The 26,038-nt window shown below is 41.1% G+C and overlaps 1 protein-coding gene across 1 annotated transcript; it reads right to left on the reverse strand.

Annotated features, from left to right (window-relative positions):
• Positions 1–5,278: 5,278 nt before the first annotated feature.
• On the reverse strand, positions 5,279–6,968 carry SPMIP1 (sperm microtubule inner protein 1). The gene is made up of 3 exons (XM_063445476.1): positions 6,590–6,968; positions 6,386–6,550; positions 5,279–5,923 (listed from the first exon to the last, which is right to left on the reverse strand). The coding sequence occupies exons 1-3, from the start codon at positions 6,843–6,845 to the stop codon at positions 5,808–5,810; spliced, it is 537 nt and encodes a 178-aa protein (XP_063301546.1). The 5' UTR covers positions 6,846–6,968; the 3' UTR covers positions 5,279–5,807.
• Positions 6,969–26,038: the final 19,070 nt, after the last annotated feature.

Genomic DNA, 26,038 nt, shown 5'->3' on the forward strand with positions numbered 1-26,038 from the left:
TTTTTATGGAATACCCGAAACAAAGGCATTAAAACTGATGTTACAAGCAATGCTACTCCATGTTTGCACGACTTGCTTCAGTTGGAGAAATGGTTAAATATCGCTGTTTATTTTCTCTATCCCCAAAATAATGACGAAAAATCTTTGTTAACACCACCCTCACTTATTATAATATGAGAGCTGCCACCACCAAGATACTTTAAATATGTGGAGTCGTATGTCACCAAGGCAAAATAAGGTGTGTGTGTGTCCCCACACCTGAAATAAAAGGCAGTACATTTATAGTCACATGAGTCTTATAACAGACAGAGGTAAAACTTTTAATAAACATTTTTTATGAACAAAAATAGTAACAGTGAATACAAATAATATATACTACCAAACAATTTACACCAAATAGACACAATTAAAATGGAGACATGAACAGAAATAATAACTAATATTTATATAGTGCCTTTCTCCCGGTGGGACTCAAACTGCTTTTCAGTGCACTATCTCAGAATTAACCAAATCAGCAGCTGAATAGTAATAGACATTGTTATTATTATCCAGTTGATGGTACTCATTTTACATACCTCTGAAGGATGAAAGGCTGAGTTGACCCTGCGACCTTGCATTCTTTGAACAGGCTATAGGGTTAGGGAATTTACCAACTGAGCTACCTCACCAGTTAGTATGCACTACTGCCCTAGTGAAGTAACTGTGTTTTCTGCCTTTGGTAAGGAAAGTAAAAATCAAAAAATACAATTTGACTCTCAAACTGAATTACAAAGCTTTTAAGTGTATAAAGTTATAATTAGATATAATGCAATATATTTTGTATGGGTGCACCTGTTCTCTTGGTAAACTGGTCTGATCACCTCTGTGAGTCTAGACAATTAATTTGACACCGAAGTATATATTTGATGTCTAATGACCTACAAGTTACATTGCTGCCAAAAACATTTCCAAAAGTGAAAGTGAGTGAACATTAGAAGAACTTAAACTGTACGTTGCAAATATTGTGTTTTTTTTTTCTCAAGCTATGACTGCTCAGGTCATGATTAATAATCCTCCAGTATTTAAAGGGATACACCACAGTCCAAAAAAATAAAAATAAAATGTTTAGTAGATATACACCAAATAAAAACTTGCATTCATTTAATTATGCATTTTTCATTTAGGGTATATCTAAAAATAGCTTGAAAAAACTTTAAATCTCTTGTCTGAAGCCTTTGCAAGCCCTCCCCGTCTAACTCTGCCCATATTTTCTGTTGCTGTCCAATCAAAAACTTCCCAATGGGAAGGTAAATGAGAAGTCTTTGCAAGGCATGTATTCTGGGCAATTGCTGCCCCTTGAGTTTAGCTCCACTGAGCTAACCAAACCAGGAAGTAACAGGACCCATTGTTTGCTTTTAAAGCCAGGGGATACAACAAGGCAAATTTATAAAGGTGAGCATTTCTATTGCCATTTACACTTCGCAAAGTGTTGTACACACTCTTCACACATAAAGCATTTCAGCAAGCTTAAGTTTTTAGGGGTCCGGAGTTTCCGTGCACACAACCATAGAACCATATACCAATAAACTCATATGAATCATTTAGTTTACACATAGTAAAATAATAGATAAAGTCTTACTTGCTGTCCACTTCAGGGGATTTTTCCAGAGGTCACAAACCAGATGTAACCCTTGACTTTGCAAATACATTTCACCTCATGTGTTTATCATGACAGCTTGTCATTTAGTTAGTCCCTGCTCAGGTCTCAAGTTTTTGATCATATATGTCACTATGGAGGAAAACTAGGCCTGGTGCCCATTAGACTGATCCTACCAACAAGAGAACTCCAGATACAGAGCCAGTACCAGTAGTACCACGCTCACCAGGGATTAATTTGTACTCACACTGGCTGAATATTCACTCACTAATAGCTACTGCAAGCCTGGAGCACACTACCCATTGGTTAAATTATATTCACCAGGTCTGAATATTCACCCACCAATGGCTAGTCGCGAGTGAAAATTGAATCCTGCCAGCAAGCCATTTTTCTACAAGAAATAGTAAAACCTCAAATGATCACTTCAGCCTTTTTTTTTTTTTATAAACCTCATCGGCGAGGCAAAAACAAACAGACATTCTGAGAGTACTGAGAATGGACAAAAACTCAGTAGCCTACCTTCCATTTTTTGCATATATGTAAAGCCCTCTGGATAGCAGTGTTAATTTTGGCAGCAAATTTCAATTTTGTTTTAGTCATATCCTTTTGACTAAAAAGCTATGTTAGTTTTAGTCGTATTTAAGTCAATTGAATTATTTTAGTTTTAGTCTAGCTTTAGTCGACTAAATCTCCAGTACATGTTAGTTGACACGACTAAAATCTAGTGGGTTTAGTTATAGCCTCTATCTGTCTCTTGTGCCCCTTCCCAGGCCCCTCTGTGTCTCTTTGTGCCCTCCCAGCCCCTTTAGGTGTCTCTCTCCCAAGCCCTGGTTTGCCTCTTTTGGCCCTTCCCAGGCCCCTCTGTGTCTCTTTGTGCCCTCCCAGCCCCTTTAGGTTTCTCTCTCCCAAGCCCTGGTTTGTCTCTTTTGCCCCTTCCACAGCCCCTCTGTGCAGTGTAAATTTTGGCGGCAAATTTCAATTTAGTTTTAGTCATAGTCTTTTGACTAAAAAGCCACTTTAATTTTAGTCGTATTTTAGTCAACTGAATTGTTTTAGTTTTAGTCTAGTTGTAGTTGACTAAATCTCAAAAAATTTTGTTGACTAAAATTGTTAGTCGACAAAATTAACACTGCTGGATAATAGCACTACCTCAAAACTGCTCAATAAATCAGGTCCCAAGCACGATTTTGCTCCCATGTACCACTGCAGAGAGAACCTAGACCTGTCACATATCACACACACACAGCTATTCCCTAGAGTGAAAATTCAAATAGAATTTAAAGTGAATTTCAAATCTAAGGTCAAAATGTGTAGAATAAATGTATTGTTCAAAATAAAATTCATATATAAAGTACTATAGTTACAGATATTTTGCTTAGAGTAGTTTAAATATGTGGAAGTGACAATCTGTAAATTAAGAATGTGTTGAAACAAAGTAAATGCCATGGGATTTTGAGTTTAGTATTTTACTTCTGTATGTTAGCGAAGAGTTTTCCATATAAATTATATTGTATTGCCAGGACTGAATGCGGCTAATGTCCACATTTTAATGAGGTCATCAGTCTGTCTGTTGTTGTAGGCAAGGATTTTTGGCTACACAGGCAAATATGCATTTTGCCCCTCCCCCCCACCCCATACCCCCTTTAGTGTAGAGGGGAGGGGAGCTGTTGATGGGGGCTGTGGAGTGGTCACAGGGGCTGTAGAGTGGGGGCACAGGGGCTGTAGAGGGGAGGGCACCGGAGCTGTAGAGGGGTGCACAGGGGCTGCAGAGGGGAGCAGGGGCTGTAGAAGGTAGAACGGGAGCTGTAAAAGGGAGGGGAGCTGTGGAGTGATCACAGGGGCTGTAGAGTAGGGGCAGAGGGGCTGTAGAGCGAGGACAGGGGCTGTAGAGGGAAGGACAATAGCTGCAGAGTGGCCTGGGGTAGTGGGTGGCCAGGATCTGTAGAGGGAGGAAGGGGTTGTGGTGGGTGACAATTGCTGTAGAATGGGACCAGGGGCTGTGGTGGGGCCCGGGGCTGTAGAGAGGGGCAGAGGCTGTAGTTGGTGACAGTAGCTGTAAAGGGTGGCCAGGGGCTGTGATGGGGGCAATGGGCTGTAGATGGCAGCAGGGGTGGTGGGTGGGGCAGAGGGACTGTAGAAGGGGCAGGTGGGCTGTAGAGGGGGCAGAGGGGCGGTAGAAGTGGGCACAGGGGCTGTAGAGGGGCTGCTTAAAAATAAATCTTTTTGATTAAAAATAAAAACAAAACTAAAATAGTCAATTCCCACCTCCCTAAGGCTTACCTTGGGCCAAGGAGCAGGGGCGTATTTGCCGCGAGGCAAACAAGGCATTTGCCTTGGGCGGCATTTTCCAGGGGGCGGCAAAAAAAGCCGCCCCCAAACGCCCAGGGCAAATGCCTTGTTAGCCTTGCGGCTAACAGACATCCTGGGCTGGTGGCTGCTGGGCTGGTTGCTGGGCGGGTGGGCGGCTGGCGAGGGAGCACTTCCTCTGAGCTGTCTGCTCAGCTCCCTCGCGCGCCGCAGAGTGAGGCTGGGAGCCGGAATATGACGTCATATTCCGGCTCCGCCTCCCAGCCTCACTCTGCGGCGCGCGAGGGAGCTGAGCAGACAGCTCAGAGGAAGTGCTCCCTCGCCAGCCGCCCGCCCAGCAACCCGACCGGCAGCCCCACTAGACCCCAGGGAGAGGGAGAACCCCCCCAGCATTCCCAAAGGTAAGGAGGCTGGGGGGGTAAATGAAAAAAAAAATGAGTTAATGTGAGTGAGTGTGTCTGTTAGTGTGTGTCTGTTAGTGAGTGTGTGTGTGTCTGTTAGTGTGTGTGTGTGTGTGTGTGTCTGTTAGTGTGTGTGTGTGTGTCTGTTAGTGTGTGTGAGTGTGTCTGTTAGTGTGTGTGTGTGTCTGTTAGTGTGTGTGTGTGTGTCTGTTAGTGTGTGTGTGTGTGTGTGTGTCTGTTAGTGTGTGTGAGTGTGTCTGTTAGTGTGTGTGTGTGTGTCTGTTAGTGTGTGTGAGTGTGTCTGTTAGTGTGTGTGAGTGTGTCTGTTAGTGTGTGTGTGTGTGTCTGTTAGTGAGTGTGAGAGTGTGTGTGAGTGTGTCTGACTGTGTGTGTCTGTTAGTGTGTGTGAGTGTGTCTGTTAGTGAGTGTGAGTGTGTCTGTTTGTCTGTTAGAGTGTGTGTGTGTGAGAGTGTGTCTGTTAGAGTGTGTGTGTGTGTGTCTGACTGTGTGTGTCTGTTAGTGTGTGTATGTCAGTGTGTGTGAGTGTGTCTGTTAGTGAGTGTGTGAGTGTGTCTGTTAGCAGCTAACAGACACACTCACACACTCACTAACAGACACTCACTAACAGACACACACACTAACAGACACACTCACTAACAGACACACTCACTAACAGACACACTCACACTCACTAACAGACACACTCACACACAGACACACTCATACACTCACACACACACACACTGACAGATACGCATCCATTAGCTAACAGTTAGCTAATGGATGCGTATCTGTCAGTGTGTGTGTATTTAGAAGGCGGGGGAAGGGTTGGGTGGGGGTGGCGGGGGGGGGGGGGTGAGGGGGCACCTGAGTTTTGTCCTGCCTAGGGCAGCACAAAACCAGGATACACCCCTGCCAAGGAGGGGTTAAATTTTATCCCAGGTCTGCTAGGGAGTCTGGGAGAAGAGCAGTGAAAGTCATGCCCTCCTTCTGACATCATCAGGAGTTGGCTGATTTTACTACCAATCTGCTGTGTGCTGGCTTCAGGGAGAGCGAGGTAGGCTGCAGTGATTTGAAAAATTTGACTCCCCAGCCAGAACCTGGGGATTTGGATTTTTGCGCCCACCTCCTCTGGCGCCATAAGGCGCCCTCGTCGACCCTGCTTGTAGGTAGATTACATAACACCATATAATTCATACATTATTTTGTTTATAATTCCAATATTTCACTGGACTGAGACCCTGTCCACCCATTATTTTTTTGTGCTTATAATCTAAATTGAAATTGCCTCAAAGTCCTCAAATATGTTTGAGTAACTGCTATATTCGGCTGATGGAATTTAACAGCATAGGATAAACTTGAATATATGTTAACATTATTATGAAAGTGTTGACTAAAATTGGTGAATTACACAATAAGAAAGCATACGTGATATATTCAAGATCAGCATAATTTGTTTATAGTTAGGAGGCAACATCTCTTGGATGTATCTCAAGTAGGACACCATTCTTCCGGAAGAATGTATCACTCACAATATGACAGCGTCGAAAGAATGGGGACTGTCTTTTGTCAATGTTACCTGAAAATAAGAGACTTTTTGTCAGAATATTAAAATAGATAAATATGTGTAATTAAACAGGAAACATTATTTGAGTTTTTTTTTCTCTTGTGCTAAATACATTGCAACATTTTATAGACACAATATACAGATCAAGTTTTATATAGACATCATACATGATAACACTGTAAAAACTATAGATAAAAGTTTATTTAATACTGAAGATTCAAGTCATAGGCATAGCAACTGCCAATAAGTAGAAGACTTTCCTGGATGATAGAAAGAGACACATTTTTTGTCAAACAACTCCAAAACCGTTTGACTAAAAATAAAAAAGTGGGATGGCTCCCAGAAACTATTTGCACCATAACCACTACATTGAGCTATAGTCATCACAAAACAATAAGAATTCAATGTTCTGAGGAATACTTTTATATCTATTTTATAAAAAAAATTGTAGCATCATATTATACTCATGCCTACCTATTTGCCAACCATAAGCCCAGTTACTTGTTAAAGGGTAGAAGTATTTCTCCTCTGGCTTCATTTGATTCCTCACTCGTAGATATTCATTTCTTCCTTTTCCATCTCTGGATCTGCATTGGTAGAGTAAGCTCTGCGTCTTGGGACTGACTGGCCTCATGTCTGCTTCAGTAATGGTGGCCAGCTGACTTTGCAGATCCTTACCTCTTCTTTCAAAGTCATTTACAGTTTGATCAATGTCTTTGAGCTCTTGTTGTTCCTGTCTAGTCATCATGCTCGAGTTTTTTATTATCGGCAACTTTATATCAATCTGTGTTTTGGGTTTTTGTTTTGATTTTTTTTGGACTTGTATTTCTGGGCCATAGCGATGCTGCCATTTAACACGTGACATGATCTCCTTTATATATGACTCCTTTATAAAATCTTGCTGCTGTGTCGTCAGACTTACCAACCGAGCCATTCTTTAATATTCCAACTTTGGATTCTGTTAAGTGTGCAGTTTACTGGTAGGGAATTATACAAATTGTATCAACATAAGAAATTGTCCCTTGGAGAGATTCAATTGAATTAAATGTTGATTAACACTTTGTCATAGTACCTGTTAAATAAGAAGACAAAAAGAGGAGGGTAAAGTCAAAATCTATTAAACAGCAGAAGGAACAAAAACATAAAAAAAAAGAATTTGAGAAAAATAACGTAAATGTTGTGCAGCACAAACATTTTAAACATGTTTTGTCAATAGAATAATTGATCAATAAAGAAGACTTTGAATAATAAGATAGTAAGAGCAAAAATACTTACTACATTAGGTCCCCTTTCGTAACTCAGTTAATCCAGAGTAATGCAGGTTTGGTTATATGTCTGTTTTGCTGTTACAGAATATGTGATGCAGCAATTTAAACTCAGTATACTTGGAAATTCTAAGATAGAATGTTAGAATGTCTCTCTAAACAGAATTGCTTGCAATGCTATGATGTTCATAAGGAAAGTTGATTTGTCTCCTCCTCTTTTGTAATGTGCATCTTACATACGGAGATTAGTCACTGCCATAAAGTCAGAGTTGGTTTGATGGGAACCACTGAAGTTACTCTTGCAGTCATTTCATGGCTCATTACCACTGTTGATATTGCTGTAAGTTTCCAGGGTGATAACATCAACTCTGTGACACATGCATATACACTGGATTACAAATAGAAATCTTATATACAATATGCAGATCAAACATTCTGTAGATATTTAAGCTTCTAAGCAAGGTACATATTAATCTCAATTACATGAGTGACAGCATTTGCGTTGCCTGTAGCTTAAAAGTATATTGGTTTTACAGAAAGAGTACAGTAGAATGAAAATTGAGCCATTTATTACATTGAACATACACTGTATTATATAGGCAATGATATTAAAACACTAAATCATGTAAAGTGATGCCAGTTTACACTCAAAGAATGCAGACTTTGCGGCCTAGTCAACCATGCCTGATGGACTAATCTACTGACCTAAAGTGAGATTTGTCTAGTCAGAAGCATGTTAGGAGTCCTTGTCCTTCTGCTTTGGACCACTGGGAGTTATAACTGTCTTTAAATAGATATTCCATAATAAAGGCTCATTTATCTTGGGATCTCAGCAGGTATACTGGAGTGAGTACTGAAACTGCTTCTGGTCGCAGCATAATTTAGAGTCTTCAACTCAAAAGCATTTAATTAGACTTGGGCCTTCTGTAGAAGCCTGCTTGCCAGCCCCTTGCCCACAGACTATGGGCCCTGCAGGGAAACCTGTAAAAGACTGTTTAAAAGGCTTAGTTCATGTAACTTCCCTATACCAATCGGGAATCGAACAACCACACAAACTAGGCATCACCTGTGAGCTTGTTAAACCCTATTAACAACTTGTAACGGTTCTCACCTTAGTGTTCTAATTGTTCGTCTGGGTGGCCGTAATTTTTTTGAACGACCACAAGGTGGCGGCCATCTTGTTCACATGAACGCAGGCAGTGGTGTTTGGTCGTCGAGTTCATGGACTCATGGAACGCTGGACTTCAATCATCGCCTGCTTTCGGTTCTGTAGATCTTAGAAGAACACTGTTCAGTTGAATCGTTCGACTGGATGAGGGGAACAAGCTCCATGGTTCAAATATAGGCTACGTTAAGTAATTCTTTTGTTTTTATGTTACCGAAGTTGACCGACCGCTTGCACTGATTTCATAAAACTTTTTTGGGCTTAAGCCACATGTGCGGTCGGTCAAAACATTACTTCCATGGAAAACCCAAACCCCTGAACCGATCTGGGTGATTTTTGGATATGTTCGTCAACAAGATTGGGGCTATCTGGGGATGTGACCTTTGTGGGGTTTTCGTGTATTTTATGTGTATTTTGGGGTGTTTTATAAATTGTTGTATTTTCTGTCCCTGAGAGATAACTAAATTATAAGTGTTTGCTCAGGTAATTATCTCTCAGGCACAGAGGATCGTGGGAGGGATTTCCCTATAATGTTGGATTGGAAACCCCTTGTAGGGGCTATTACATAAAAGCTGTGTGTGTTCCAATAAACTTCAGTTTGACTTGTACTCCCAGAACTATGTGTCGTTACTGGGAGGGGAAAGGGCTAATCACTGTTCCAGCTTGTTCCAGTACTTGGAGAATTCGGCGGGGAAAGTCCTTGTAAGGACTCAGAGCTCTCAGGACTGTGTGTCGTCCGGTCCCTGGGAGGGCACTGAGCTAGTCCCCTATCCTGTTCCAGCTAGGAAGCGGTCCTTTGGTGGAGGTACCCAGCCAGGGTACAGGGAGCTCTGTTACAGTTACAACCATTGATATGCTAATTTGGGGCATTACCACCCATGGGCGTCCACAGGAATTTTTCCAGGGCGGGGCATAATCGTAATGACATCCATGCTTGGTCCCTTTTTGACAGTGTGATGAAAGGGAAGGGGCATAGTCATTATCAAATAAAGCCAGGGTGAATAGCGCATGTTTGTATTCCTGACACTATAGTGTTCCTTTAAGCAAATTAAAGGAACATTCTGGTCACCATAACAACTTCATCTAAATGAAAATGCTATGATGCCAGGAAGCCCCTGGGTGCTCTCTTTCCTTTAAGGGGTTAAACCACTCTCAAATGGTTTAACCCCAAAGGCTTCTTCCAGATCTTTAGGTCACTCAGTGGTATTCGGCTTCTGAAACTGAGTGTCAGGAAGTGCAGATTGACGCCAGGCATGGGTGCTACAGATTGGCTAGAGTGGTCAATTGACGCTCTAAGCCAATCGCTAGTTCCCGGTTCATAAAAATGTTTTACTTTGTTATGAATGGGGAGCTACTGATTGGCTTAGAGTGCCAGCTGACTGCACAAGCCAATCAGCGACACCCCTACACAGCAGCACTCTGTGCTTCCTGACAGTCAGTAAATAAAAGTGAACACATTAACACTGATATTTTTTTTTTACCTGGGGAGATGAGAAGGTCCAAAGTTTCCCTGCCAGGCCCAGGTACCAAAGCCTTATGATGTGGTGTCCAGAATAAAGTAGAGGGTTCACTTCACTTGTCCTTCCTGTTCCAATCTCCTTTTCTACTCCTTCATTTGACACAGTCTTCTTTTTCTTCTGACACTGTCTTCTCTCCTCCTTGGCTCCTTCTGCTCCTTTACCTTTCTACTACTTTCTGCCTATTTTGCTCCCCCTTCTGCTCCTTTCTCTTTCCCTTTGTGCTCTGTCTCCTACTTTACCTTTGTGCTCCTTGTTGTCCCTTTCTGCTCCTTGCTACCCTTTTCTGCTCCTTTTCCTACTTTACCTTTGTGCTCCTTCTGATTCTTTCTGATCCTTTACCTTTGTGCTCCTTCTGTCCCTTCCTACTCTTGGCAGACCCTTTATTCTCCTTGCAGACCGTTCCTGGTCCTTGCTGCCCCATGCAGACCCTTCCTGCTCCTTGCAGACCCCTCCTGCTCCTTAATGTCCCTTTATGCTCATTTCTGTTCCTTCTCCAACTTCACCTTTGTGCTCCTTCTGTCCCTTCCTGCCCCTTCCAGCTCCTTGCTGACCGTTTCTGCTCCTCCTACTTTACCTCTGTGCTGCTTTACCTTCTAGTTCATTGCTGACCCTTCCTGCTTCTTGCTGACCCTTCCTTCTCCTTGCTGACCCTTCCTGCTCCTTGCTGACCCTTCCTTCTCCTTTGTGACCCTTTGTGCTCTTTGCAGACCCTTCGTGCTCCTTGCAGTCCCTTCCAGCTCCTTGCTGCCCTTTTCTGCTCCTTGATGTCCCTGCTCATTTCTGTTCCTTCTCCTTTCTGCTCCTTCTCTTACTTTACCTTCCTGCTCCTTGCTGACCCTTCCTGTAGGCTGTCTCTCCCATCTCTCACTTCCCTGATCTATAGGCTGTCTCCCCGCCCATCCCTCACTTACCTGATCTGTAGGTGGATCTCCCATCTCTAACTTACCTGATCTGTAGGTGGATCCCCCATCTCTCACTTCCCTGATCTATAGACTGCCCCCCATCACTCACTTCCCTGATCTATAGGCTGCCCCCATCCCCCACTTCCCTGATCTATAGGCTACACCCCCCTATGCCTCACTTCCCTGATCTATAGGCTGCCCCCTCATGCCTCACTTTCCTGATCTAGAGGCTGCCCCCCATGCCTCACTTCCCTGATCTATAGGCTGCCCACCATGCCTCACTTCCCTGATCTATAGACTGCCCCCCATGCCTCACTTCCCTGATCTATAGGCTGCTCCCCCCATGCCTCACTTACCTGATCTGTAGGCTCTCTCTGCAGGCTGGGTTGCTGGCTGCATGTGCTGCTCCCCTGCGGATTCAGTCAGGAGAGAGAAGTTGGGATAAGATGTAGCTTCCTATCCCGATCTCTCCTACTGGACGGTGCCGGTATTGCAGTGTATTTTCAATCTCACATAAAAAATAGCAGAAAAAGCTGCCTCCCCGCCTCCCCCCCCCCCCCCCGTGGACGCCCATGTTACCACCCTTTATTGTCCATGTCTTTGCTCCCTTTCATATAGTGTTGATGTCCAACAATTTCAAATTGGTTTAGTGCATAGATGTCACTCTATTATCTACCTGTAGTGTAACTAGAACTGGTCCTACAGTTTATATAATGTTTCTCAAAGTCATACAATTAGCCAAGCATAATATAACTAAAATGAGATTGCTTGTTTGTATAATGCTTATGGCACCATACAAGAATTTTTAAAAATACAGTAACTAGTACATATTTGTATCTAACTTTTTTTACTGACCTAATTAGGACAGTGCACACCTCGTATAGGATTTATAATATAGTAATATAGTACCCTGTTGGGTCAGGCCTTTGTTGCTTTTGTGATAACTTGATTTCCAGTAGTGTGAAGTGGAATTCCTATAATTCAGGTGCCACCACCAAGTTCATTGCAGATTTCCCCCAAATATACAGTGATATTATAATGGCCAGTCAGTTGTAGAAAACCTTTGCAAATAATATAATCATGTATATGCTTGAGTGCTCTGGAGATTAAAGAGAGAAATTAGTTCAATATTTCCAAAACGTATGTGTAAAGGTTATATAAAAATGTAAGGTTTGTGGTTATCGAGGGTTCACGGATATCAGAGGTTTCAATTCTCTGAGTTTATATGACTTAATGAGAGTTTCTTTACATTACTGTAATCCTTTCACAGACGGGTGTCCTATTACAGCTTCAAATGTGTCTCTATGTATAATAGAGGAACAGTTATGCAATTTATTCAATAAACACAAACTCCTGTTAGGCCCCGTGCTTTTTGCCTAACTCACTTTTAATACTGTTTTTGTTTTATTGAAACCTGAAGCCTTAATATGTGTTAATAATATGTTATCTGCTATGCATGGCTGTCTGCTCTCTTTAATGTAACCAAATTCCTAGTGGTGCCCTGGCAGGAATGGACTTTTGATTAACTAAGATTGGTTTCTTGGGGGGCATGCCCAAACCTGTTATTTGCTAACAGCAGATTATCCAGTAGCACAGCCCACACAAAAGCAATCAGTTTATTTAATTATTTTTTCAATGCTGACGTGTCTTATCAAAAAACAAATAAACACATGCAAGTTATTTAAAACACAAGCAATGGATCCAGTAATACTGTTATGTTATGCAAGGAGTTGGGTACTTGGGTACTGGATATAAGGTTGCCAGAGTGTGAAATTTGTGTTTTGCATGCCTCTCTGTGGTGTTGTGTATGTTTATCTGGGATGTCTGTGGTGTTGTGTGATGGGGACTGTGTGTGGGGTTGCGTGAGAGTGCTGTCTGTTGTGTTATGTGTATATTGTGTGTGTATGTGTGTGTGGGGATGTTTGCAAGGGTGTTTTACTGAAATAAATTATTTAAGTATTTTTAAAAATATATATATAATCTTTAATAGTTTTCATATTATACATACATTTAATGTGGTAGGTCAGACCTAAAACCAAAAATAATGTATCTATTGACATCATATTTAAAAAAACAACAACAAAAAAACATAGAAACAAGTTTCATACGGAGAGGAGTACAGACTTATCTAAGTCAATTCATAAGATGAAAACCATAGGAAAAGAAGTTGCTGCCTGACATCACGGGTTATCTCTAACTTGTAATTTTTTGACTTGCTCCAACCAGGTTTTGTACACATCATATGATGCTCTAAAGATACCCATCTCCATTTTAATTTGATAATTTAAATTTTGACTTGATGCCAGCAAGGGGCTGAAGCCATCTTCCAGCTTTTGGCAATCAGCCAAAATGTGTATCACAATAGTTGAAGCAGAACCAAAACATTTTTGAATGTTTAATTCTAATAATAAAACTCTGGGATGGAAATTAATAAAAGTAAAACATTTTCAGTGATTCTATCCATTTCTCAATAATATAAATGTTTTAATTCTTGCTCCCACTTTTTTTTATCACAGGTAAGATAGGTTTGCCAGGGTCCCCCTTAATCAGATCCATACAGTCTGCAACTAATTTATTCATTTTCATGCTCTTAATAATTTTTTCTAATTTGATATGTTTGACAGGTCTATCCATACTTAAATGATCTTGAAGATAACCTTTTATTCTAATATAGTTAAAGATTTCTTTATTATGTAGACAAAAGTCCACACTTTAAGAAATGAAATCCTCAACCCTGTCATTGTCAAGCAGGAAGTCCTGAGGAAGCCAGAAGTAACTGGCGAAACGCTTAGACGACGTCACATACACGACACGTGGGGGGCGGAGACTCCTCGACTTAAGATGTGAAACGGAGGTAAGGAAATCAGATGTATTGATTTGCCGCACCAAGGAATACACAAGGATATCAAGTTACTTTCACAGCCCCACCGCATGGATTTTTAAAAATAATAATCTATCACTTATACACCATATTAGTTATTTATTTAGCTTACTTACACCAATGTAAGGATTATATTATGTTATATGCATCATACTGGCTGCTTATTTAGACCATCTGCACTATTATTTGTATTGTTCTTTCTCTCCTCTATATTTATATGCAATGAGAGGATCGTTTCTGATATCATCTACTGCTCATATTGTGAATACTGAGGTTTTAGTTTGGGCTTTTCCACCTAAACGCTGTTCCATTAGAACTTTTCAACACTGAACAACACTGCTTCACTTTTACTTTGATTTTTGGTTTAGATTTTGAGTGGTGTTTTGGGTGAGCCACCTAAATGTGCAACAGTTTATCTAAATTCTGAGTGCCAACCATACCAACTCTATCGCTTTAGGGAAGTTTAAAATCCAAAGAATTCTAATTATATGTTTTTAAATCAAAGCACTCAAAAATTAATTAATATTATGAATTGCCTAACCTGTTTTGTGCTACTAAGTGCACTTGATCATGGCATGGACTCTGACAGCTTCCTTTCACCATTAAATAAAGGAATCATTAGCATTAAGTGAAAGAACTCTATACTTTTCATGTTTTTTTTTTTTAAATAAAGAATGGGTTTTGTTTTAACTTTTCCACTATAGGAACCTTATTACTACCCAAGGAGGAGCTGGCTTTATTCACTTTTCTGTATATTAAAGTGCAGTTACACTCTGCTTAAACATACCAACTTATCCCAGCAATGGGCAGCATTGACACTCCTAGACTATCACAGCTACTCATGCCTGCTCAGACTAATGCAGTAGCATTACTTCGAGCAAGAGGTAGGGGCTGGCCTTTGGCACCAGAGGATCCTCATTTAGGGTCAAACCATTTGAGAACGACTTATAAAATGTATATTGTCAGCTGTCATAAAGGTTAAATAGAGAGCTTGGGCGCTTTTTGGAACAAGCTAGAGAGGAGAGCATTATAGATGATAAAGTTTTTAAATTTCTGTTTGTGGAATCCCCAAGAATACCTACCTTCTACTTTTTACCGAAGGTTCACAAATGTAAGGAAAAACCGCCCGGTAGACCAATTATTAGTGGGATAGATTCCATTACTTCTAAGCTCTCAGAATTTATAGATTTTTTTCTTCAAAAATATGCCCAAAAGGCCAACTTTTACTTAAAGTATTCAAAACATCTCATACAAGAATTGAAACAAATAGTATGGAAAGACAATTTTATGTGGGTCACTCTAGATGTGACCTCCTTGTATACCATTATTGAACACTCTAGAGGGGTAGAAGCAGTTAGGGTCAATTTAGAAAGTGATAAAGAGATAGATTCTAATTTTAAAAAAAATTTTATTGTCATCAATTGAATTTATTTTAACTCATAATTTTTTCGTTTTTAATAACAATTTTTTTCTGCAGATCAAGGGTAACGCCATGGGCACCAAGTTCGTGCCAAGTTACGCCAATATTTTTATGAACTATTGTCCATAAGGATATGGTGTAACAATCATTTTGGCTTGGTGCTCTGCAAAAGGTACATTGATGACATTTTAATAATCTAGCAGGGCACCAAAAAATAATTGGAATATTTTATTGTTTTTATTAATAATAATAATTTATGTCTTAATTTCACAGCCAATTTTGGAAAAGATAAAATCGATTTTTTGGGCCTTAGTCTTTATATAGATAATTTGGAGATCAAAACTAAGACTTGTTTTAAAGATACTGACACCAATAGCTATATACACACGAATAGTGGACATCATCCTAAATGGCTATCTAGTGTCCCAAGAAGTCAGTTTACGCGGATTCAGAGGAACTGCACGGACAGGAATATGTTTTTTGAGCAGACTAATATTTTTAAAAAAAAAAGATTTTTAGAGAAGGGTTATTCTGAAGATTTTTTAAACAAAGAAATAGAACAAATAGGAAAGAAAGACAGAGATGTCTTCCTTCAAAATCACAAAAATATAAAAGAAGACTCTAAAAAATATAAAAGAAGACATATGCTTTTAATACCCAGTATAACTCCAAAGCTTTTAATATACAGCGTGTTATTAAGAAACATTGGCCACTCCTTCTGGAAGATGATATATTGAAGACCAAAATCCCTAGGCATCCAAGTACTATTTTTAAAAAATGTAACAATTTTAAAAATATTTTAGCCCCTAGTACCTTCCAAAGGGAAGAAGGAAAGAAAAAAGGTAATTTTGGTTTCCATACATGCGGTAATTGTAAAGCATGTAGATATATGTACAGGGTTTATAAAGAGTTAAAGAGCACCCAGACCTCTGAAGTTTTTAAAATTAATAGCCATATCTTGTGTTCTTTGACGCATGTTGTGTATCCCAGGACTTGAAAACTAGAGAAATCTCAATGTATCTTTCCTGGTAAAATATTTTATAAATAAATAAATAAATAATATCTCATCACCTGTGGGTGTGGGGCACACTATGTAGGAAGGACCGGGAGAAAAGCCAAAGTAAGATGCCTAGAACATTATAATAATGTGAGGAAAAAGATCACCACACATTCTGTACCCATACACTGCAATTTGTGTTCCTCTTTTGAGAATAATCTTACTTATATAGCAATTGAACAGGTGCAATTAGATTTAAGAGGAGGTGATCTGATGCCAAAACTAAGAAAGAGGGAGGGCTTTTGGATTCATAGGTTAAAAACTTTACAACCAAGAGGTATGAACATAGACTTTGATCCTGTTTGTTTTTTAAATTGAGTTCCCTTCAAATTGAGTCTTTTTGTAATTCCACTCTTTTCAATATGGTTCCCCGACGAGAAGTTTAAAAAGAAATTTTGAAATTTTAAATTTAAATTTCCATTTCTAGGTTCTTAGATTATTATCATTTTTTTCTCTTTATGAATAGCTGGATTATTTCAAGCTAGCATGCTAGAACCATTTTTTGATCTTTTAGTAGTGTCCTTTCTCGCATCACATTTATAATCTTAGGTTGCATATATATATATATATAGAAAAAAGAGAGGAAATATTAGAGGTGAACAAAGTCTACCTCGAAATTCCTAAAGGGTTACAGAGATATCAAGAGGGCATGGACCCCGTATGGCATTAAAAGAAAAAGACTAAAGTGAAAATGGTTGTTCCATTAAAGATGGAAAAATTGGACCCCCATTTCACCAAAAGATATCACTAAAAAATTAGAATAAATATACGGTATAACCTTTATTAAGCCGCTTACGGACAAAACAAAAAAAACAAAAAATAAGTTAAGTAATAGTGATACACTCGTGAAAAATACAAGTGAATTAAAAACTGGGTAGATGTAGTATGGATATTGTCCAGAGGTGATCGAGATGGCAGTGATATCCAAAATAAAGTTAAGGTACAAAGTACAGTATGTAGTACAGTATAAACTAGATCGGATATCACATACGCCACATTCCTCTAGAACTAAGTATCCCCAGTCTGTAGGACTGTATAGGTAGCTCGGCTATAGAGGTGGGACTACACCGTAAGGCTGGAGGAAAGTGTATAGCGGTACTATCACTCTATGCTTAAATTGAGTAATAGTACATAGGGAGCTGTTTAGTCAATGAAGAACGTAATGACAGCACCTATGTATATATACGTATACGCAATATCCAGTGAATACTATCTGATATCCAAGAGTCTCCTTGTAGTCGTGTAATATAGCCTGGATATAAGTTTGGTAGTGGATAGATAGTAATTCACTAAATAGAAACAGCAGTGAAGGAAAATATCTCAATATATCAATAGAGGTGTGAATATATAGTACCTAAGAGTAAGTTTGTGAGTATCCCAAAATAAATGGTTAGGAATATACGTCCTGTACACAAACTGGTACTTGCCAACCACACAAAACTCTCCCAGATGCACAGACCACTTCAGTAGATATACAACCAATAAGGTTAATATCAACCTTATTGGTTGTATATCTATACCTATAGGAGACTATCGAATGTAATGTTCAGGCATGTGTTATACCAGACTGCCCGTATGATAAATGATTGTAGCAGCAGCACTCAAGGGTATTAGGAGACAGACCGAGCCACTCTTTTCAGCCAGTATGATAGTAGGTGTGTACCCTTTCAGTGCTGGACGTTCCTGAAGCAGCTACTCTCCTTAGTCAGTTAGACAGTCTGTTCATTCTGGTCAGTGTGAGGCTGCCTTGAAGCAGCAGTGTGTAGGGAATTTACCCATGAGCTAGACCTTATTTTTACTTTAATATCAACCTTATTGGTTGTATATCTACTGAAGTGGTCTGTGCATCTGGGAGAGTTTTGTGTGGTTGGCAAGTACCAGTTTGTGTATAGGACGTATATTCCTAACCATTTATTTTGGGATACTCACAAACTTACTCTTAGGTACTATATATTCACACCTCTATTGATATATTGAGATATTTTCCTTCACTGCTGTTTCTATTTAGTGAATTACTATCTATCCACTACCAAACTTATATCCAGGCTATATTACACGACTACAAGGAGACTCTTGGATATCAGATAGTATTCACTGGATATTGTGTATACGTATATATACATAGGTGCTGTCATTACGTTCTTCATTGACTAAACAGCTCCCTATGTACTATTACTCAATTTAAGCATAGAGTGATAGTACCGCTATACACTTTCCTCCAGCCTTACGGTGTAGTCCCACCTCTATAGCCGAGCTACCTATACAGTCCTACAGACTGGGGATACTTAGTTCTAGAGGAATGTGGCGTATGTGATATCCAATCTAGTTTATACTGTACTACATACTGTACTTTGTACCTTAACTTTATTTCGGATATCATTGCCATCTCGATCACCTCTGGACAATATCCATACTACATCTACCCAGTTTTTAATTCACTTGTATTTTTCACGAGTGTATCACTATTACTTCACTTATTTTTTGTTTTGTCCGTAAGCGGCTTAATAAAGGTTATACCGTATATTTATTCTAATTTTTTAGAGATATCTTTTGGTGAAATGGGGGTCCAATTTTTCCATCTTTAATGGAACAACCATTTTCACTTTAGTCTTTTCCTATATATATATATATATACATTACAATTATTTTGAGAGTAATATTTATTTATTATATTTTATGAATTTTTCATTATTTACATGATTACGTTTTTTTTATTATTTTTATTTGTATTGATATTTATCAAAGAATATGTATGAATTATTTGGAAGAATTTATATATTTTTATTTAGATTTTCTGTATATTGTATTATTATTAAATTAAGATCATGATACATATTTTTTCTTTTTCCTATTTATGTATGGCCCGATGAAAACTTTGTGATTTTTTGAGTTGACAAGTATAGTACCCAATTTCTGAACGCTTTTCTGCTGAAACGCAAGCGTTCTCTTCAGGTCTCCTTTGGAACGCAGGTAGATCTCTTGGAACGCTCACGTGACCGCTAATGCGGTCAGAAGCGAGGCTTGGAACACATACTCAACAGAATAAGCGGCAGCTGTATCCCCTCGACACGGATGAGCTGATGGCATCCGGAGGAGGGGCTTAATGGATTTAAATACCGAGCTTGGCGGCAAAGAGATTTTATACAGAGAAGACTGTATAGAGGAGACTGACTTTTATTTTACCCCTGAGGAAGTCTGAATTGTCAGACGAAACGCGTAGGGTTGGGACTTTTTGTAGGAGAGCAGTTTGCTTTTATTCTTGTTTTATTTATGGTTATTTTGTAATAAATTTCAATTTTCAAGCAACAAGGATTTCTTGTTCACTTGTACTTGATTTCTCTGGCGGACTACGTTTGAACATCTTGGTAACCTGGGATATGATATAAGAAATACACAATAGAAGGGACAAGGGCGCTATACACAAAATATTACAACTGGTGCAGCTTAAAAACACCTTGGTGTACAGTCACTTATTACACCAAATGAGAGATATAGTGAGCAGAAAAAAAAGGTGAAAACGCACAAACAGTGGAATATTTTACCTTTAAAATCTTGTATAGGTCCTATTTTCAGAAACAGACAGTAACTGTGGACCCTATATATAATATATACAAGAAAACAACATAGTGTATACTGTTGAAACCTACTTACAATATGTGGACAATAAAAAAGGTTCACTCACACTTTCCAGAGCCACATAAGTTAGGCTCTGGACTGTAAAGGTATTTCATCCACCAAGGGATACACTGGATCTGATCCTCCTCTTAGATGTTTGCAGAAGTTTTTCTTAGCAGGAACTCAGGAACCAGGTAAGGTGAAGTGTTAAAATAAACATTTATTTGGTATAAAATAATAAAAGCAGAAATTGCTGACACAGCAGCTAGCACAACGCGTTTCGACCCTCCAGGGTCTTTTTCAAGTGCAGTATATCCTCCCATATGCTGACCAACACCTATATATGCCTCCAATTTACCATATTGAAGACAGGTGTAGCAGCAGGAAATGGTAATTGAATGTCCATATTTGGTCATTGCAGGAAGCATCTCGCCACCACTAAGATGGTGGTGCTTCCTGTTTTGACATACATAAATAAAGAGAGGGAAGAAAGAAAAAAAAAGGGAAGGGAAGGGGGGGAAGAAAGAAAACACATGTTAATTTATATGTGTTCATATATATGTTCATTTATATACTATGTGGGATTCCAAAATGGCGGTGACTTTACTTCCGGTGAGCATCTTCCGGGTTCCAAAATGACTGCGCCTACTTCAGGTCAACTTGTTTTCCAAAATAGCCATGCGCCTACTTCCGGTCGGCATATTTTCGTCACGTTTTTCCTAAGTAGTTGGCTCCTCCTTTCTTCAAACTCCACCTCTCCATAAATATTAGTTCAAAGAACGGCAGTCTTTTATGTAATATATATCTGGCAATATGTATATCGTCCAGATCAAATGAATCTCCAATTAGATGCCAGATAGTCCACAGTATATGTTAATTTAACCATAAAAGAGAGAAAGAATATAGTAAAAATAATTTCATTAAAAAGACAATGTATTAACAGATACCTATTTTAATAAGAACTATATCCTTCGCCCAAACGTATGAAGTAAATAATAAATACATACAAATATAAATACATTAAAAAATCATAAAATACAGTTCATTTCAAAATCAATGTTGAGCCCTCTAGGTGTTAAAGTGCACATTTCGAAGATCCATTTGGTTTCTTGTAAACTTAATTTTTGGTTAAAATCCCCTCCTCTCCAATGCGTAGTAACTTTTTCTATAGCATGGAATTCCAGTTTTTTTTAATTGGAGTTGTGTTTTTCAAGGAAGTGTTTGGATACACTATGGTTAATAAAACCCTTTTTAATATATCTTATGTGCTCACTTATACGTATATTAAGTGCCCTAGTGGTTTTTCCTATATATTGTAATCCATATTCGCATATTAAAAGGTATATCACTCCTTTTGACTGGCACGTGATGGGGGATTTTATCTTAAAAGATTTTCCAGTTACGTTTGATACAAAACTTTTTTTAGTTTTATTAGTGCAATCAGAGTTTTTTGCATGCATTGCACATACCACAATAGTAAAAACCTTTCTGTATTTCTGCCCAATTTGTTAAACAATTCTTTGGTTTCTCTTTATCAATATAGCTTTTTGTTAAGATCTGCTTAAAATTCTTTGCCCCCCTAAAAACAAACTTAGGTTTTGACCCTATATGCTTTAAAATATCTTGGTCTTGTCTTAAAATATGCCAATTTTTCTTAATTATCCCCTTTAAAGAGTTGACATTGGTCGCATAATTTAAAATAAGAGGTATTTCATTATTTGTTTTAGATGTATTTTTCTCTATTCCACTGTTTGTGCGCTTTCACCTTTTTTTCTGCTCACTGGGATATGATATGCCCAGGGCCAGTGCAAGGATTTTTGCCGCCCTAGGCAAAAAAAAATTTGCCGCCCCCCCATATGTCCTGCCCACCATGTGACATCACAATGCCCCGCTCATATGCTCTGCCATATGGGCCAACGTCAGTCTGCACAAAGTGTCTTTTATCTGAAAAGACAGTGTGTTTACATTAAAAAGCCTACAGGCAGAGGCTATAGACACCAGAACCACTACATTAAGCTGTAGTGCTTCTGGTAACTATAGTATCCATTTAATGTGAGGTAAATTAGAGATTAGTGCCACTAATAATATATTGGATTGCCTACTTACCACCAAATGAGGACAATAGGCTGATGATGGGCTCAGTCTGGCTCCACAGGTCTGGTGTAGAACAGGAAGCAGCACCATTTTATGGGGCCCCTTACACAGCTCAAGGTCTGGGCCCCCAGGGCTTGACCGTGAGTATGCCTACAATGCCCACACATAAATCCACCTACATGGCCCACCTATGAGTTCTCTCACAGGTAGTGGAGTGTATGTGTGTAGGGGATGTTTTATGTGTTATTGTAGAGGATGTAATGTGTGTGTTCTTATAGAATGTAGTGTATAGGGATACCAATTTGTGTAAGGGATGTAGTGTGTGTATAGTGGATGCAGTGTGTGTTTGCGTGTAAGGAATGCATTGTATGTTTCTGTGTGTATGTGTGTGTGTGTGTAAGGGATGCAAGGTGTGTTTCTGTGTATGTAATTGAATGCAGTGTGTGCCTGTAAGGGGTGCATTGAGTGTGTAAGAGAATGAGTGTTTGTGTGAGTGTAAGGGATGCATTGTATGTTTCTGTGTGTATGTGTGTAATGTAAAAGAGAGGGGTTGTGGGGTAGGATAGGGACTGAGAGGGGAGCAGCTTTTTATTTATTTATTTTTAAAAAAAATTGTAGTGCTCTCCCCTCCTGTCAATTAGTGATTTCCCCTTCCCTCCTGTCCCTCAGTGTTCTCCCATGGCCCCCTGTCCCTCTGCAGTCCCCCCTTGGTGGTCTTCTCACTCCCCCCTCTCCCTCTTAGTGGACCTCCCTCCCTCCCCTTTGGTGGTCCTTCCCCTCTTCCCCCCCTTAGTGGTCCTCCCTCTGGCAAACCCCTAGTGGAACTTCCCCCCTCCTCGCTCAGTGGTCCTTACTCCCCCTCCTCTTCCCCAGTGGTCCTTACTGCCCCCTCCTCCCCGAGTGGTCCTTAGTGTCACCCCTACTCGCCCAGTGATCCTTAGTGTCCCCTCCCCCTCCTCCCCCAGTGGGCCTTAGTCCCCTCCCCCTTAGTGGTCCTTAGTCCCCCCTATTCCCCCAGTGGTCCTTAGTCCCCCCTCCTCCTTCCCCAGTGGTCCTTAGTCCCCCCCTCCTCCCCCAGTGATCCTAAGTGTCCCCCCCCCTCCTCCCCCAGTGATCCTAAGTGTCCCCTCCCCCTCCTCCACCAGTGGTCCTTAGTCCCCTCCACCCCCTTGTGGTCCTTAGTCCCCCCCTCTTCCCCCAGTGGTCCTTAGTCCCCTCCTCCTCCCCAGTGGTCCTTAGTCCCCCCTTTTCCCCAGTGGTCCTTAGTCCCCCCTCTTCCGCCCCCAGTGGTCCTTAGTTCCCCTCCCACCTCCCCCAGTGGTCCTTAGTTCCCCTCCCACCTCCCCCAGTGGTCCTTTGTCCCCGCCCTCCTCCTCCCTCAGTGGTCCTTACTCCCCCTCCTCCTCCTCCTCCCCCAGTGGTCCTTACTCCCCCAGTGGTCCTTAGTCCCCCCTCATCCCCCAGTGATCCTTAGTGTCCCCTCCCCCTCCACCCCCCTTGTGGTCCTTAGTCCCCCCTCCTCCCCCAGTGGTCCTTAGTCCCCCCCTTTCCCCCCTGTGGTCTTTAGTTTCCCCTCTCCTCCCCCAGTGGTCCTTTGTCCCCCCTCCTCCTCCTCCCCCTCCCCCAGTGGTCCTTACTCCCCCAGTGGTCCTTAGTGTCCCCCCCTCCTCCTCCCCCAGTGGTCCTTAGTGTCCCCCTTCCCTCCTCCCCCAGTGGTCCTTACCCTCCTCTTCCTCTTCCCTCTTGCCAATGTAGCGTGGCCGGGTGGCGCGGAATGCGGGACAGGAACCTCTGTTTCCCATAGCCAGTAACCTGTGTTTATTATACATTATCCCCCCATAGCCAGTAACCTGTGTTTCTTATACATTACCCCCCCCATAGCCAGTAACCTGTGTTTATTATACATTATCCCTCCCATAGCCAGTAACCTGTGTTTATTATACATTATCCTCCCATAGCCAGTAACCTGTGTTTATTATACATTATCCCCCCATAGCCAGTAACCTGTGCTTATTATACATTATCCTCCCATAGCCAGTAACCTGTGCTTATTATATATTATCCTCCCATAGCCAGTAACCTGTGTTTATTATACATTATCCCCCATAGCCAGTAACCTGTGTTTATTATACATTATCCTCCCATAGCCAGTAACCTGTGTTTATTATACATTATCCTCCCATAGCCAGTAACCTGTGTTTATTATACATTATCCCCCCATAGCCAGTAACCTGTGTTTATTATACATTATCACTCCCATAGTCATTTATCGTTGGACCTAGGCAGCATGATGTCTTAGGCCGGCCCAGAGAGTGAGTGAGTGAGTGAATAATATAATATATATGTTCAGAAACATATTAGTAATATTTTTTTTTTTTTTTTAAATCGTAGTGCTCTCCCCTTCTGTCAATTAGTGATTTCCCCTTCCCTCCTGTCCCTCAGTGTTCTCCCTTGGCCCCCTGTCCCTCTGCAGTCCCCCCTTGGTGGTCTTCTCACTCCCCCATCTCCCTCTTAGTGGACCTCCCTCCCTCCCCTTTGGTGGTCCTTCCCCTCTTCCCCCCCTTAGTGGTCCTCCCTCTGGCAAACCCCTAGTGGAACTTCCCCCCTCCTCCCTCAGTGGTCCTTACTCCCCCCCCCTCTTCCCCAGTGGTCCTTACTCCCCCTCCTCTTCCCCAATGGTCCTTACTGCCCCCTCCTCCCCCAGTGATCCTTAGTGTCCCCTCCCCCTCCACCCCCCTTGTGGTCCTTAGTTCCCCCTCCTCCCCCAGTGGTCCTTAGTCCCCCCTTTTCCCCCTGTGGTCCTTAGTTCCCCCCCTCCTCCCCCAGTGGTCCTTTGTCCCCCCTCCTCCTCCTACCCCTCCCCCAGTGGTCCTTACTCCCCCAGTGGTCCTTAGTGTCCCCCCCTCCTCCTCCTACCCCTCCCCCAGTGGTCCTTACTCCCCCAGTGGTCCTTAGTGTCCCCCCTCCTCCTCCCCCAGTGGTCCTTAGTGTCCCCCTTCCCACCTCCCCCAGTGGTCCTTACCCTCCTCTTCCTCTTCCCTCTTGCCAATGTAGCGTGGCCGGGCGGCGCGGAACGCGGGACAGGAACCTCTGTTTCCCATAGCCAGTAACCTGTGTTTATTATACATTATCCCCCATAGCCAGTAACCTGTGTTTATTATACATTACCCCCCCCCCCCATAGCCAGTAACCTGTGTTTATTATACATTATCCCTCCCATAGCCAGTAACCTGTGTTTATTATACATTATCCTCCCATAGCCAGTAACCTGTGTTTATTATACATTATCCCCCATAGCCAGTAACCTGTGCTTATTATACAATATCCTCCCATAGCCAGTAACCTGTGTTTATTATACATTATCCCCCCATAGCCAGTAACCTGTGTTTATTATACATTATCCCTCCCATAGCCAGTAACCTGTGTTTATTATACATTATCCCCACCATAGCCAGTAACCTGTGTTTATTATACATTATCCCTCATAGTCATTTATCGCTGGACCTAGGCAGCATGATGTCTTAGGCCGGCCCAGAGAGTGAGTGAGTGAGTGAATAATATAATATATATGTTCAGAAACATATTAGTAATATATGTAAATAATAAACGTTTAACGTGCGTTAAACGGGGAGTTTGGTCTGTCACTGTGAAGTGGGCGTAACCCTTACACTACCTGATCGATACAATATCATACCTGATGTTTTAAAGCACGTTATTCCAAACAATTTAGGAATGTTAGGTGATTTTGACATGGATCCCACTCCGGCATGCCACAGTCCAGGTGTTAGTCCCCTTGAAACAACTTTTCCATCACTATTGTGGCCAGAAAGAGTCCCTGTGGGTTTTAAAATTCGCCTGCCTATTGAAGTATATGGCGGTCGCCCGTTTGCGAACATAGACAGACACACACACATACATTAAGACATACATGCGAAATGTTTTAATCACCCTCCTATTTCCTACCTTTTAGGTGCAGGAGGGTGACTTAACTGGGGTCCAGTGCCTGGCTCAGGCTGATGGGAGTTCCCATTCTGACTCCCTCCTCTCCTTTCTACTCCTGAGTGGCTCTCGGTGGTTGCTCGGAATAAATGACCGGTGCTGTCACTTCCTCCCAACTGACCTCATCACACCTTTAACAGCATGACCAGGCCCCCTGGTAATAGCATGGGCACCTGAATGCGCGGCCCTAAAGGTTATACCACGTGGGC

This window comes from Pelobates fuscus, chromosome 3, assembly GCF_036172605.1.
Source record: "Pelobates fuscus isolate aPelFus1 chromosome 3, aPelFus1.pri, whole genome shotgun sequence".
Taxonomy (NCBI): domain Eukaryota; kingdom Metazoa; phylum Chordata; class Amphibia; order Anura; family Pelobatidae; genus Pelobates; species Pelobates fuscus.